The sequence below is a fragment of the Alligator mississippiensis genome, chromosome 1, assembly GCF_030867095.1.
Source record: "Alligator mississippiensis isolate rAllMis1 chromosome 1, rAllMis1, whole genome shotgun sequence".
Lineage (NCBI taxonomy): Eukaryota > Metazoa > Chordata > Crocodylia > Alligatoridae > Alligator > Alligator mississippiensis.
The window spans coordinates 484,654,465-484,667,727 of record NC_081824.1 but is presented as its reverse complement, the minus strand read 5'-3'; the positions used below and the strand labels follow the sequence as shown (position 1 = coordinate 484,667,727).

Sequence of the window (13,263 nt, the reverse complement as noted above, 5' to 3'; positions counted from 1 at the left end):
TGGCAGATCTCCTCCGGCAGGCTTTCAACTAGCCTCACTGGGGGGAGGGGAAGATGAGGGTGGGGGAAGCCATGGACCACCAAACCATGTGGCACCCACAAGGACAGCCCAGCCTGAAGAAGGAGAACATCAGGAACCTGCAAGCCATGGGACGGCCAGCACTACAGCACAGGTAAGCAATAAGGGGCCCTTTGGGCATCAGAGCCAGGAGGCAAAAAGGCACCAGTCACAGGCTCAAGTGCCTATACACTAATGCTAGGAGCATGGGGAGCAAGCAGGATGAACTAGAGCTCCTGCTTGCACAAAACACCTACGACTTAGTAGGGCTAACAGAAACCTGGTGGGATTCGTCCCACGACTGGGCGGTACATATTGAGGGTTACAGGCTGTACAAAGGACAGGGTGGGGAAGAGAGGAGGAGGGGTTGTGCTCTATGTCAATGAGCGATATACATCGACCCTCATCAAGACGGAATCGAAGGAGGAGAAAGTAGAACGATTGTGGGTTAGGTTACATGGGGGGCAAGGAGAAAGGGATTTGGTGGTAGGGGTCTGCTACAGACCCCCAAACCAAGGGGTAGAACTAGATGCGGGGCTCCTGAGGCAGCTCTCAGAGACCATAAACACTAGGGAGCTGGTAGTCATGGGGGACCTAAACTACCCAGACATCTGCTGGGAGACACAGACGGCAAAGTCCCACCGTTCACACAGGCTCCTATCCTGCGTACAGGACCTCCACCTGACACAGGAGGTACACGGTCCCACCAGGGGGAATGCCTTCCTGGACCTGGTATTGGCAATGGGGGATGACATGGTAGGGGACCTACAGACTGGTAGTCACCTGGGGGACAGTGATCAACAAATAATAGAATTCATCATAAGACGTCGAGTGGGTAAGGTAACTAGTAGGGTGAAAGTGCTAGACTTTAGGAAAGCTGATTTCAATGAACTCAGGCGATTAGTCAAGGACGCACTGCAGAGTAGGAGTTTTGAAGAGATGGGAGCCCAGGAAGGGTGGCTGTGCCTTAAGGAAATGATCCTTCGGGCACAGAGGGAGACGATCCCGAAGCGAGGAAAAAGAGGGAAAGGGGCCAGGAGGCTTCCTTGGCTGACCAGAGAAATCCAGGGCATCCTGCGGACTAAAAGGGGAGCATATAAAAAGTGGAAACGGGGAGAGATTACCAAAGAGGAGTATACCTCCTCTGCTCGCGCTTGTAGGGAGGCAGTTAGACGGGACAAAGCTATCATGGAGCTGAGGATGGCATCCCAAGATAAAGATAACAAAAAATTGTTTTTTAGATATATAGGGAGTAAAAGGAAGTCCCAGGGAGGAATAGGACCCCTGCTAAATGGGCAGAAGCAATTGGTGACGGACAGGGGGGACAAGGCTGACCTCCTCAACGAGTTCTTTGCCTCAGTGTTCCTAAGTGAGGGGCATGACAAGGCTCTCACTGGGGTTGTAGAGAGGCAGCAGCAAGGCGCCAGACTGCCATGCGTAGACCCTGAGATGCTTGGTGGCACGGGAGTGGAAAGGGATCTTGGAGTCCCAGTGGACTCCAAGATGAACATGAGTCGGCAGTGTGACGAAGCCATCAGAAAAGCCAATGGCACTTTATCGCGCATCAGCAGATGCATGACGAGCAGATCCAAGGAGGTGATACTTCCCCTCTATCGGGCGCCAGTCACACTGCAGTTGGAGTACTGCGTGCAATTTTGGACGCCGCACTTCAAGAGAGACGTGCATAACCTGGAGAGGGTCCAGAGAAGGGCCACTCGTATGGTTAAGGGCTTGCAGGCCAAGACCTACGAGGAGAGACTGGGGCACCTGGACCTTTCCAGCCTCCGCAAGAGAAGGTTGAGAGGCGATCTTGTGGCTGCCTATAAGTTCATCACGGGGGCACAGAAGGTGAATAAAACCTCACCAATTCCCAAGGCGCCCCCGGGGGTTACAAGAAATAATGGCCACATTATCTAGCAGAGAGCAGATTTAGACTGGACATTAGGAAGAACTTCTTCACCGTCAGAGTGGCCAAGGTCTGGAACAGGCTCCCAAGGGAGGTGGTGCTCTCCCCTACCCTGGAGGTCTTCAAGGAGGAGGTTGGACAGTTGTCTGGCTGGGGTATTGTGTTCCCAGCACTCGTTTCTGCCCAGGCCAGGAGGTCGGACTTGACGATCTATTCAGGTCCCTTCCGACCTTAGATACTATGAAACTTTTTCATCTAGAAAATGAATAGGATGAACAGACTGGGGTTGAAATATCACATCTCTTGTTGAGAGAGAGGTGTAGTAAATGCCAATTCTTCAATGAATGGAGAACAGTTACTTAGTCGTAGCCACTCCATGAAAGAGGTAAGGAAAATGTTAGTGCAGCCAGAATCAAAAGGACAACCAACATGAGTGATAACCAGCAGGTTTTTAGAAGCGGGCAAAAATCCTCTAACATTTTCAAGATAACTGCAGAAAAAAAAACAGAAATCTCTTTGGTCTGTGCTCAGCTAAAAAAAGCATTTGCGCACTTCCCTAAGCCAATCCTCTGGAGGAAACAGAGGGAAAAGAAAGCACCAGGAAAGCAAACCGACCCAGGAAGAGGTAAGTTCCTCAACCTTGCACACAAGACACAACAAGCCCCGGTAATACAGATATTCTGGAAAGGAAAATTGGTTTTCACTACGCCCTGCACCAAGGAGGACTACAGGAGGAGGACAAGAAAACCTGTGAGAATGGGAGAGCGAGCTTGAGAGCACACATCTCAAAGGAAACAGAGTACAGCCACAGTCTCTGATCTCTGGAGATGAGGATGACAGGAAGGACGGGGAGAGAAGCGTCCAGTGATTCCTTGCTACAGGTACCAGGGCTCCATCACGTGTACGTAGGTCACTAGGAAGGAGTCAAGGAAATGCATAATCCATGTCATGTAGAAGAAAAGACTACAACATCCAATAACTCCAGGGGGTCCTACCCAGAGGAGGAGAAAAGGGATTTAGACAGCACTGAACTGAGCACGCTCAGATTGTTGAATGGGATTGAACAGGAGACACTACGAAACCGGGCGAAAAATCACAATAATTCTCCAAGGACCGTCTGTGAATGAATTTGTAGGCGGTGATGGAGAAGATGTGCACAGGCTGAGAAGGCAAAGGGGGATCATTCGCCAAGAAGGAGCTGAATGTCAGTACCAGGAGCTACAGGAATGGGGAAGACTCCAGTGAAGGTGACTGGATCAGAGGAGGGAGCAGATTTCAACATGAAATGCCAGAGACATCAGATCACTGACAGAGCAGTCAGGAGGAAGAGTATTTAAGACACCTGCCAAAAGCTTATGAGAATGAGATGCTTGAAAACCAGGGAGAAGACAACACTACTTCAGAGCTCACATGGCTGCAGGGAGAGGCAAGAACCAGAGCTTTACCCAGGGAAAGGAGGGCTTGGTAGTTCCTCAGCATCTGGTCCCAGTAAAGCCCCTTGTCCTCCTCTTCCAGCAGCTCCCACTCCTCCCGTGTGAAGTACACTGCCACGTCCTCAAACACCTCCGAGAGCTGCAGGTGCAAGCGTTACAGCATCAGTGTCTCCTGCCCCCGCTGCCCCCAGCCCTGTCTGCACTCACTCTACTACAAGCATTTGCACCTTAGCCATGGATGCAGCTGTGGACATAGGAGCTTGTGTGTCAGCCTCAGCCCAGCTCAACACGCTCCATTTCCTCGGCCCTTGGAGGCAGCCCAGGCAGCACATTTAGAGGCAGGGAGCCCAGCTCCAGGGACTCTGACCAGGCCTTCCCGTGCCAGCATCCCTGGCTCTCTGCACCTGGGAGTGCGCGCCTGCTAATGCAGCTTGGGGGGTTTGCAACTGTCACCAGAGACATCTCACTCTTCAGGTCTCTCTGCTCCCCAAAATCTTGACAGCACCCCTGGCTCCTCCTGGGCTCTTCCCCAGCTGCACTCCCACCCCCACCTCCAGCTGGTGCCCTGCTCACCTCCATGCTCTGCCCCTGCTTCGCCGGCCTGCCCTGCCCCTCCTGCAGCTGGCCCGGCCCAGGTGTCAGGGAGCCGCTCTGTCCCCGTCTCCCTGGGGAGGGTCTCTGCGGCTCCAGGTTTACAGGCCCTTCCTCTGGAGGCTGCTGATCCGCTCTGCTCAGGGTCCCAGCACCTGCGGGTGGGAAGAGAGTGCACAGGTGAGCCCTGGGGTGGTGGCAGGAGGAAAGCCCTGCTCGTCCCCTGCACTGGCCTGGGGCGAAGGGAGCTGGAGGCTGCAGTGTGTGGAAGAGGGGGGAGAAGGGAGACTCATGATCCCACAGCTCTCGCTAACAGACCTTCACAGGCACGAGGATGGAGATGAGCCCCAAGCACTGTCCCAGGGAAGGTGGTAATCACAGCGCCTTGTCCGAGCCGGCAGGGACATCGCTCCTGGGGAAGAAGCTGCCGTGATGTTGGCGCTGTGTCACATTCACATTTTCAGGGGGCAAAGAGGGGAAATGCACAGTACAGTCATGTGAAATGCTTCCAGGAGCACTGGGAGAACAACAGCCATGGATCTGTTGGAGCACGGACCCACCGAGCAGCTCTGGCAGAGATCTGTGCACTGAGGGACGGGGCCTCCTGCCTCTGGCAACAGGAAACCCACCGCTCCTCACCTTGCCTGGGGAAGGGTGTGGATCTGGGGCACCCACCTGGGGACCCTCCACGTGCTGACAGCTCCCAGGTCTCCCCTGTCCCGGAGGATCTGCAGCAGGACGGAGGTCTGGGTGAACTGCACCTGGACCACCTCAAAGTCACTAGGCAATTTCACATCCCCATCACCTGCACCAGCCTCAGCCCAAGGGTGACAAGGAGGCCTGCACCGGCCTCGTATTGATTGATATTATTACAACACGGATCTTTAGCACAACAATGAGATCACCGATTGTGACCATGGCAGCACGGCAAGAGCCAACAGCCGTAAAGCGTCTGTGTGCAGGGAGCTGCACACCGGCGAGGAACATCCAGCACCTTCAACCAGCCAGACAGTCTACAGCCCTTTCCCACCTGCGCCACAGGGCTTTTTCATCTTGTGGCCCCGTCCCAGGCAGCAGCCGGCATTAGAGCCTCTCCCCCCGAGCACAGGACAGCCACTCAGGCACCCAGACCCATGCCCAGGCCTGTCTCCAATAACTCCCTTGTCCCTGGCTCCTTGGGCTCATTCAAGAGCCACCAGCTACTGTCTGCTCTGCTCCGCTCGCTGTCCCTCTTTGCAATACTTGTTTGGAGCCTGCGACCCCACTCCCAGCCCTGCTTTCTTTAGCCTGCTTTCTATTACAGACCTCCCATCCAAAGTCCTGAGCTTGACCAGGAGTTTGCCCAGGAACTGGCTGAGATAGCTTGCTCCAGGACCATGGTTGTCATGGGTGACTTCAATTACCCGGACATCTCGTGGGAGGATCGCTCAGCAACATCTGAGCGGTCGCAAAGCTTCCTCTCGTGCGTGGATGACCTCTACCTGACTCAAGAAGTCTATGGGCCAACAAGAGGCAAAGCACTGCTCGACCTGGTGCTGGCTACGGGGGATGACCTAGTCGGCGACCTAGTGATCGATGGGAAGCTGGGTGACAGCGACCACGACCTGATCACCTTCACCATCCGCCGAAAAGCTGGCAAGTCAGTCAGCAACACGCAAGTCCTTGACTTCAGGAAAGCCGACTTTGACAAGCTCAGGAGGCTTGTCAGTGAGGCCCTAAGGGACCGTGACCACAGGGAGAGGGAAGTTCAAGACGAGTGGTTGCTCCTCAAGGGAGCGATCCTCCATGCACAAACTAAGTCTATTCCATCTCGGAGGAAAGGCAGCAAGAGGGCACAGCAGCCCCCCTGGCTCTCCAGGGACCTAGCAGACCTCCTGAGGCTAAAAAGAAAGGCCTACAAAGGATGGAGGATGGGACTCGCCTCCAAGGAAGATTATTCTGCACTGGTCCGGTCCTGTAGGGAGCTGACCAGGAAAGCCAAGACTGCAACTGAACTCCAGCTAGCTTTGAGCATCAAGGACAATAAAAAGTCCTTTTTCAGATATGTGGGGAGCTGGAGGAAAAGCAGGGGCAACACTGGACCCCTGCTGAACCAGATGGGGCAACTGACAACTGATGCCCAGGAAAAAGCCAACCTATTAAATAGGTACTTTGCATCAGTCTTTCATCAGCCCCATGGGACGCCCGTGCCAGCTACAGGGCCGGGAAGTCCGGGTGAGGGTGATCCCCTGCCTTCCATTGATGCTGACTTCGTGAAGGAACATCTTGAGAAGCTGGATACCTTCAAGTCAGCCGGCCCTGACAATCTTCACCCCAGGGTACTCGAGGAGCTGGCGAGCATCATAGCCCAGCCTCTAGCACGGATCTCTGGAAACTCTTGGCGCTCTGGTGTAGTGCCCGAAGACTGGAAGAAGGCCAACGTGGTGCCTATCTTCAAGAAAGGGAGGAAAGTGGATCTGGCTAACTATAGGCCCATCAGCCTGACTTCTATCCCAGGGAAGAACTTAGAAAAGTTTATTAAAGAGGCCATCCTTAACGGACTGGCCAATGTCAACATCTTAAGGGATACCCTGCACGGGTTTGTTGCGGGTAGGTCTTGCTTGACCAATCTCATTTCCTTCTACGACCAGGTGACCTATCACCTGGACAAGGGAGAAGAGATTGATGTCATATATCTTGACTTCAAAAAAGCCTTCGATCTGGTTTCCCATGATCACCTCTTGGAGAAACTGGCCAATTGTTGCCTTGGTTCCTCCACAATCCACGGGCTGGAAAATTGGCTCCGGGGTTGGACCCAGAGGGTAGTAATTGATAGAAGTCACTCATCATGGTGACCAGTGGGGTCCCCCAAGGCTCTGTCCTTGGACCCATACTGTTCAACATCTTCATTAATGATGTGGACACTGGAGTCAGAAGCGGGCTGGCCAAGTTCACTGATGACACCAAACTTTGGGGCAAAGCATCCACACCAGAAGACAGGCGGGTGATCCAGGCTGACCTGGACAGGCTCAGCAAGTGGGCGGACAAGAATCTGATGGTGTTCAACACCGATAAATGCAAGGTTCTCCACCTTGGGAAGAAAAACCTGCAGCATCCTTATAGGCTCGGCAGTGCTATGTTGGCTAGCACTATGGAAGAAAGAGACTTGGGGGTCATCACTGACCACAAGATGAACATGAGCCTGCAATGCGATGCTGCGGCTAGTAAAGCGACCAAAACGCTGGCTTGCATCCATAGATGCTTCTCAAGCAAATCCTGCGACGTCATTCTCCCCCTGTATTCGGCCTTGGTGAGGCAGCAGCTGGAGTACTGCGTCCAGTTTTGGGCTCCACAATTCAAAAAGGATGTGGAGAAGCTTGAGAGAGTCCAGAGAAGAGCCACGCGCATGATCAGAGGTCAGGGAAGCAGACCCTACGATGACAGGCTGAGAGCCCTGGGGCTCTTTAGCCTGGAAAAGCGCAGGCTCAGGGGTGATCTGATGGCCACCTACAAGTTTATCAGGGGTGACCACCAGTATCTGGGGGAACGTTTGTTCACCAGAGCGCCCCAAGGGATGATGAGGTCGAATGGTCACAAAGTACTACAAGATAGTTTCAGGCTGGACATAAGGAAGAATTTCTTTACTGTCCGAGCCCCCAAGGTCTGGAACAGCCTGCCACCGGAGGTGGTTCAAGCGCCTTCATTGAACACCTTCAAGATGAAACTGGATGCTTATCTTGCTGGGATCCTATGACCCCAGCTGACTTCCTGCCCTTTGGGCAGGGGGCTGGACTCGATGATCTTCCGAGGTCCCTTCCAGCCCGAATGTCTATGAAATCTATGAAATCAAAAAGGCGGGTAAGGACCTGGCTCCGGGTTGGGCGGGGGCTCCTCTTCGGGGACATGGGGCAGTTCATCCTCGGGCCCTGGGGTTTCCCGCTCTCCTGCCTCCTCCAGACACCTGTCCTCACCATGGGCATTTGGCTGCTGCCCCCAGGAATCACCAGGCTCCGTCAGGGCCCGCGGGGGCTGCATCTGGTCCGACGACCCCTCCTCGACCTTCACACGCGCCGTGACCTGGGGACGAGACACGTGTCACTGGGGAGCTGGGATCTGGGGGGGAACATCCCCCGACACGTGGAGGTGCAGATGGCACCAAACAAAGGCTCTCACCTGGAGCTTCTCATCCTCCGCCTGCCCCAGCTGAAACCCCTCGGCCAGGGCCACGGCCTGGGCACATGTCTCCACGTGACACCCGCACACCCAGCTCCGCATCTCCGGAGACAGGATGGCCAGGAACTGCTCCAGCACCACCAGCTCCAGCATCTGCTCCTTGCTGCGGTGCTGGGGCTCCAGCCAGCGCCGGCACAGCTCCCGCAGGCGGCTGCAAATCTTCCCTGGGCCCTCGGCTTCCCGGTAGCGCAGGCCACGGAAGAGCTGGCGCCAGGGCTCTGGGGTGGGGAGCTCATCCCGCGCTGCCAGCTGTGGGGTCGCGGAGGGCAGCTCGGCCTCGCAAGGGGGCTGCATGGCCTGCGTCGCGTCCTGCCCCCACAGCTCTCGGTGCTGGACCGGCTCCGGTCTGGACGACACGAGGCACTAATGCACCCTCAGCCCCCGCTGAGTCCTGCTCATCCAGCTCCTGCCGGGCAGGGGAGGCCCACAGCTGCCACGGGCTCCCCAGGAGCGGTCTCCCCGGCCGGGCCCGGGCTGTGGGCCGTGTGCGGGTGGGAGACCTCCCCCCCGGCCCCGGCCGCGCTGCAGGGAGGTGCGAGCCCCGGCCCGGGCCCGGCCCTGCGCGGCGGGGACCGCGTGTTCCGGGCCGGGGACGCTGGTGAGGGGCGGCCTCAAGGCCCGAGCGGGACGGCCGAGCGCGGGCACACGGCTCCCGAGCGCGGGGGGCGGGGGCGGCACCGGCCCGGGGGAGCCGCGGGAAGGCGGGCGGGCGGGGCACACGCAAGATGGCGGTGGCGACGGGAAACGGCCGACGCACACGTGCCCTTGTCTCGCCAGGCGGGGGGCGGGGCCTGGGTCTCCCCAGGGTGCTTTGCGGCGGGGCGGGGCGAGCTCTTCCCCCCTCGGGTGTGGACTGCAGACTGTTCTGTCTGATTTGCATATGCAAATCTCCCCGCGCAGTGATTGGAGGAATGGGCAGAGCCCCGCCCCACCGGCGCCCGGGCTCCGTGCGCATCGCGGCCGCCCCGCCCCGCCCCCCGGGCCCCGCCCCCGGGATTGCCCCACCCCCCGTAGAGCCGCGTGTGAGCGGCGGGGGCGTGTGTCAGTCCGTTCCCCCGCCGCCCCGAGCGCCGCTGACCGCAGCGGCGGGTCGTGCCGCGCTCCCGGGGCAGGGCTGGGCTGAGCCCTCCCCCCCACACCGACCCACCCGGGGCAGGGGCAGGGGCAGGGGCAGGGGCAGACAGACGAGCCCGGAGCAGCCCTGGACCCGCCCGACTCCTCGTGCTCGTCTCACGCCGCTCCGCGGTCTGCCCGGGCCGGGAGCTCAGGACCCAGCGCTGCAGCAGCGTCCGTTCCCTGCCCTCGCACCGCCCGCTGGGACCGGTGCTGCGCGTGCAGGTGTGCCAGCAGTGACACGCACGTGGCACACGCAGCGTGCCGGGGGGCGCGTGTGAACTGCAGCGTGCGGGTGTGAGCCGGGCCGGGCCGGGCCGAGCCGAGCCGGGAACAGGCCCCAGCGGAAGGGGCTGCGCCCTGGAGCCCAGGGGAGCGGGGCTGGCGGCAGTAGAGGCAGGCAGGTGCAGCAGCGCAGGGGGAGCCGGGGACCACGTCCGTCCACGGCTACATGAGGACTAGGGCAGAGGCACACCGGTTTTGCACACTTGGATGGACCCAGAGGGGCTGGACTTTCATTCTCAATTCCCTCTGTGCAAAAAGGAAGTTGATTCCCTACCTACACGGACTTGTTACCATCGTTCATTTCCCCTGTGCCGGATGAAGGGCGTGAGAGCCCAAAAGCTTCCTGAAAAAGACACTTTTTGTGCGCTTTCTTAGGTATCATCTCCGAACCAAGAGTCCTCGATTTTTGTGTAACGCGGCGGTACTCCACGAGGTACCCCTCTCCAACTGAAGGGATCAGAGCAGGTGCACAAGCGCTGTGGGAGGTGTAGGGACTCTCCTCCCCCCACAGAGCAGAGCCAGACCACCGCTGGGGACTTAACATATACCTTTTAACACGCATCATCGGGGGTAAAGTGGACCCCACAATGCCCCAGGGGGGCAGGATTCAACAAAGGTTGGACACTTACAGTCATTGGCAAAAGACAGGGTTAACAAAATAGGTTCAAATGACCCCAGCTAGGTAATCGTGAAGCCCTCTCCTAAAGACCCCAGGGTAGGAGCCAGCACCACTGCCCTCGGAAGTTGGTTCCAGATCCTAGCCGCCCCGACAGTGAAGTAGCGCCTCCGCGTGTCTCGCCTGAACCTACCCCTTACAACTCCTAGCCATTGTTCCTTGTTACTCCAGGAGGAGCTCGGGGGAACAAGGTCTCTCCCAAACCCCACTGGTTCCCGCCAGTAAGTTTATAGATGGCCACCAGGTCCCGTCTCAGGCTTCTCTTGTGCAGCCTGAACAGGTTCAGGTCCTGTCGCCTGTCCTTGTAGGATCTGCCCATTTCTCCAATTGACCCAATCCTCCAATTTAGAGTGGTCTAGCTCACTCTGAACCCTAGCACTACCCCCCAGCGTATCTACTACTCCCTCAGGTTGGGCTAGCACATGAGTTTGCACAGGAGTTTGCACAGGGGGGACATGAAGGGGCTACCCATGAGCACTCAGTCCTGAGTTGGCCCCCAACTGCCCAATGCACAGCACAGCACCGCACAGCACACCCCTGGCAACCAAAGCCCGCCACACTCTTAGGAAAGCCGTCCAGCATTGGACATCAGGTAAAGGGGACAAGGGACCAACCCTCCCCTGCTCCATGAAGGGACCCTGGGAATCCCCTGGCCACCGGGGAAGCCAGGTAGCTAGGGGATCCCGCTACCGTTCGAGCCTGCCTCTTAAACCGCAGCAGCAGCAGCAGCAGCAGCAGCTGGTGAGCCCACGTGGAGGCACTAACACCCGCCTGGTCTCCTACTTACACACACACCCAGGCAGTCACGTGACCAGGGTCACAGATGGAGCCCTGCACTCCAGGCTGCGGGGGATACCTGGCACGTCTGCTGGGATCAGAGGCACGGGCACTCCCACTTGTGGGATGTGCAGCTGGTGGAGGCCCTGGGGCCGGGTGCAGGAGCTACAAGAGGAGGCGCACAGGCTGTGATGCGTCAGGGAACACCACGCAGAAATTGATGCTTACTGCCAGGCGCTGCACCTGGAGAAGAAGGTAGGGCTGAAGAGCGGACCTCAGCAAAGGGCCCCAATGGTTGGACACTGCTCACTTAGCGACTAAAGCCACAACGTGCATAAATTGCCCCACCAATAATCCTGCACACCAGCTACCAAGCCCTCACACCATCGACAGATGATGCATCTGAACTGGAACAACCGACCCCAGCAAGGAAACAATGTAGGGTGATCGGAGGGTGGAAGATTCGGAGGGTGATCGGAGGGTGGGAGACTCCCTGGTGCGGGGCACAGAGGGTGCCATTTCCATCCAGACCCCTCTGCTCGCGAGCTCTGCTGCCTTCCAGCAGCCAGGATCAGAGATGTTACACCAAGACTCCCTAAACTGGTCCGCCCTAGTGACCACAACCCATGCTCCTTGTCCTGGTGGGCACCAACGACATGCTGAGAAGTAGCCCTGGGAGGACCCTGGGACACCACAAGCGCCCTCAACCTCCTTCATCTGCCGTGCAGTGTGTGGGGCTGGTGCACACTGCTGGGCCCAGCTGGGCCCTCCCAGTGCTGGCTGGGCAGGGGCAGCGGGGCCTGTCCTGTCACCTTTGGTCAGTTCCAGTTCGCACACTACAGGGAGGGCCTGGGTCAGAGCCCAACAACCCTCCTAACCATGTCCCTCGTGGGGTAACATGGGAGGTTTTCCCCTGGGCTGGGGAAAAGCTCAGCAACACACTGACCTTATCTAAAGAGGAGGAGATTTGGGGAGGGGCATTGGTATGAAGCCTTACTTTTCCAATGTCCTGGACTAGGCAAGGCGCGATAGGAAACGTTCGGGCTGTGTGTTCACGTGGGCACCTTGATCTCACCTTCACCATTGCAACGTGCAATGGAGGTAGGAGCCGTGGCCCGCTGGGCACCTGCACCAGGCACGAGTGCCCTGACAGCCCCTGGCTACTGCTGCTGCTGCTGCCGCCACTGCGTACCGGGGCTGCGCATTATGGGGGGTATGTGGGGGGTCCCCACACCCCCACCCTCCCTCACACCCGCACATTGCCCAGCCCAGCTCCCTGCTGCCAATGCCCCCGCCCCCGCCCCCCGGTGCAGGCTCTGCACTGCCACCAGTCCCAGCCCCATGCTCTGCAGTCCTGCTCAGTGGCAGCCCCTGCCGCTTCCCTACCTGCTTCTTGGAGCCAGCAAGAGACCGGGAAGCAGAGCAGGGCCCCAGGGCCCCCACGTGGAAGCGGTGCTGGCAGGGCCGGGCCCATCCACCCACAAGGGTGGGAGCGACATGCAATAAGGGATCTTTGGGCTTTGTGTACATGTGGGCACATCGCTCTCACCCTCATGGGTGCAAAGCCTGGGCGGGGCACTGTGCGGGCCACGCCCCGATCCCACCTTTGTCGCCATGTGCGGCGGCGATTCCGATCTCATTCCCGTCGCCATGTTAGAGCCGGGGGCGAGCCAGGCCCGTCTTCGTTGCACACGGGCTGTGGCCGGCAGCCCAGGCACACGGGGCTCGAGAGAACCGCAGGGCGGTTTAGCGCACGCGAGTTAGAATTAGTTACGGAGGCGTAATGGTTGATTGAAAAGATTGTTTACTTACACCCAAAGATGGTATTAGTGTAGGCTGGACAGGTGTCCAGGCACAGCTCCCGCTTGGATCCTCACTGGAGGAACACGAGAAATCGATTGCTCCCACGGAGTGGTTCAGGCTCCGCAGGACTGGTTCGGTTAGGTTCGAAAAGTTTCCCCGGAGTTACTTAGGCTCCGCGGGTCCGAAGTTACAGGAAAGGGGTACGTCTAGGATTGCGCTCGGCGACAGGGAGAGGCGAGAAGCGAAAGCTCCGTAGACTCGGTTCTATTGCCTCTATTGCCTGCTTAGGGGAGGCGCGTCGGGTCCGCGAGGGTCCGCAGCGCTTGGAGATCTTCACACAGAATCTCTCTCGTCCTCCCTCCTCCGGCTTGGGCAGAAACTACCCAAGCCTTTTGTACGGCTAGCAAGCC

General features: G+C 58.1%; 1 protein-coding gene and 1 pseudogene across 2 annotated transcripts; both read right to left on the bottom strand.

Moving 5' to 3' along the window:
* LOC132249635 (zinc finger protein 585A-like) overlaps positions 1 to 13,263 on the bottom strand; it is a 30,036-nt pseudogene that overhangs the window by 9,800 nt on the left and 6,973 nt on the right.
* LOC132249302 (zinc finger protein 446-like) lies at positions 2,981 to 8,818 on the bottom strand. 2 transcript variants are annotated; one of them, XM_059724015.1, is made up of 4 exons: positions 8,140 to 8,818; positions 7,833 to 8,043; positions 3,970 to 4,142; positions 2,981 to 3,535 (listed from the first exon to the last, which is right to left on the bottom strand). In XM_059724015.1, the coding sequence occupies exons 1-4, from the start codon at positions 8,491 to 8,493 to the stop codon at positions 3,317 to 3,319; spliced, it is 957 nt and encodes a 318-aa protein (XP_059579998.1). In that variant the 5' UTR covers positions 8,494 to 8,818; the 3' UTR covers positions 2,981 to 3,316. The 2 variants fall into 2 exon arrangements, with proteins under 2 accessions (XP_059579998.1, XP_059580008.1); XM_059724025.1 differs by having other exon boundaries at positions 7,938 to 8,043; positions 8,140 to 8,813.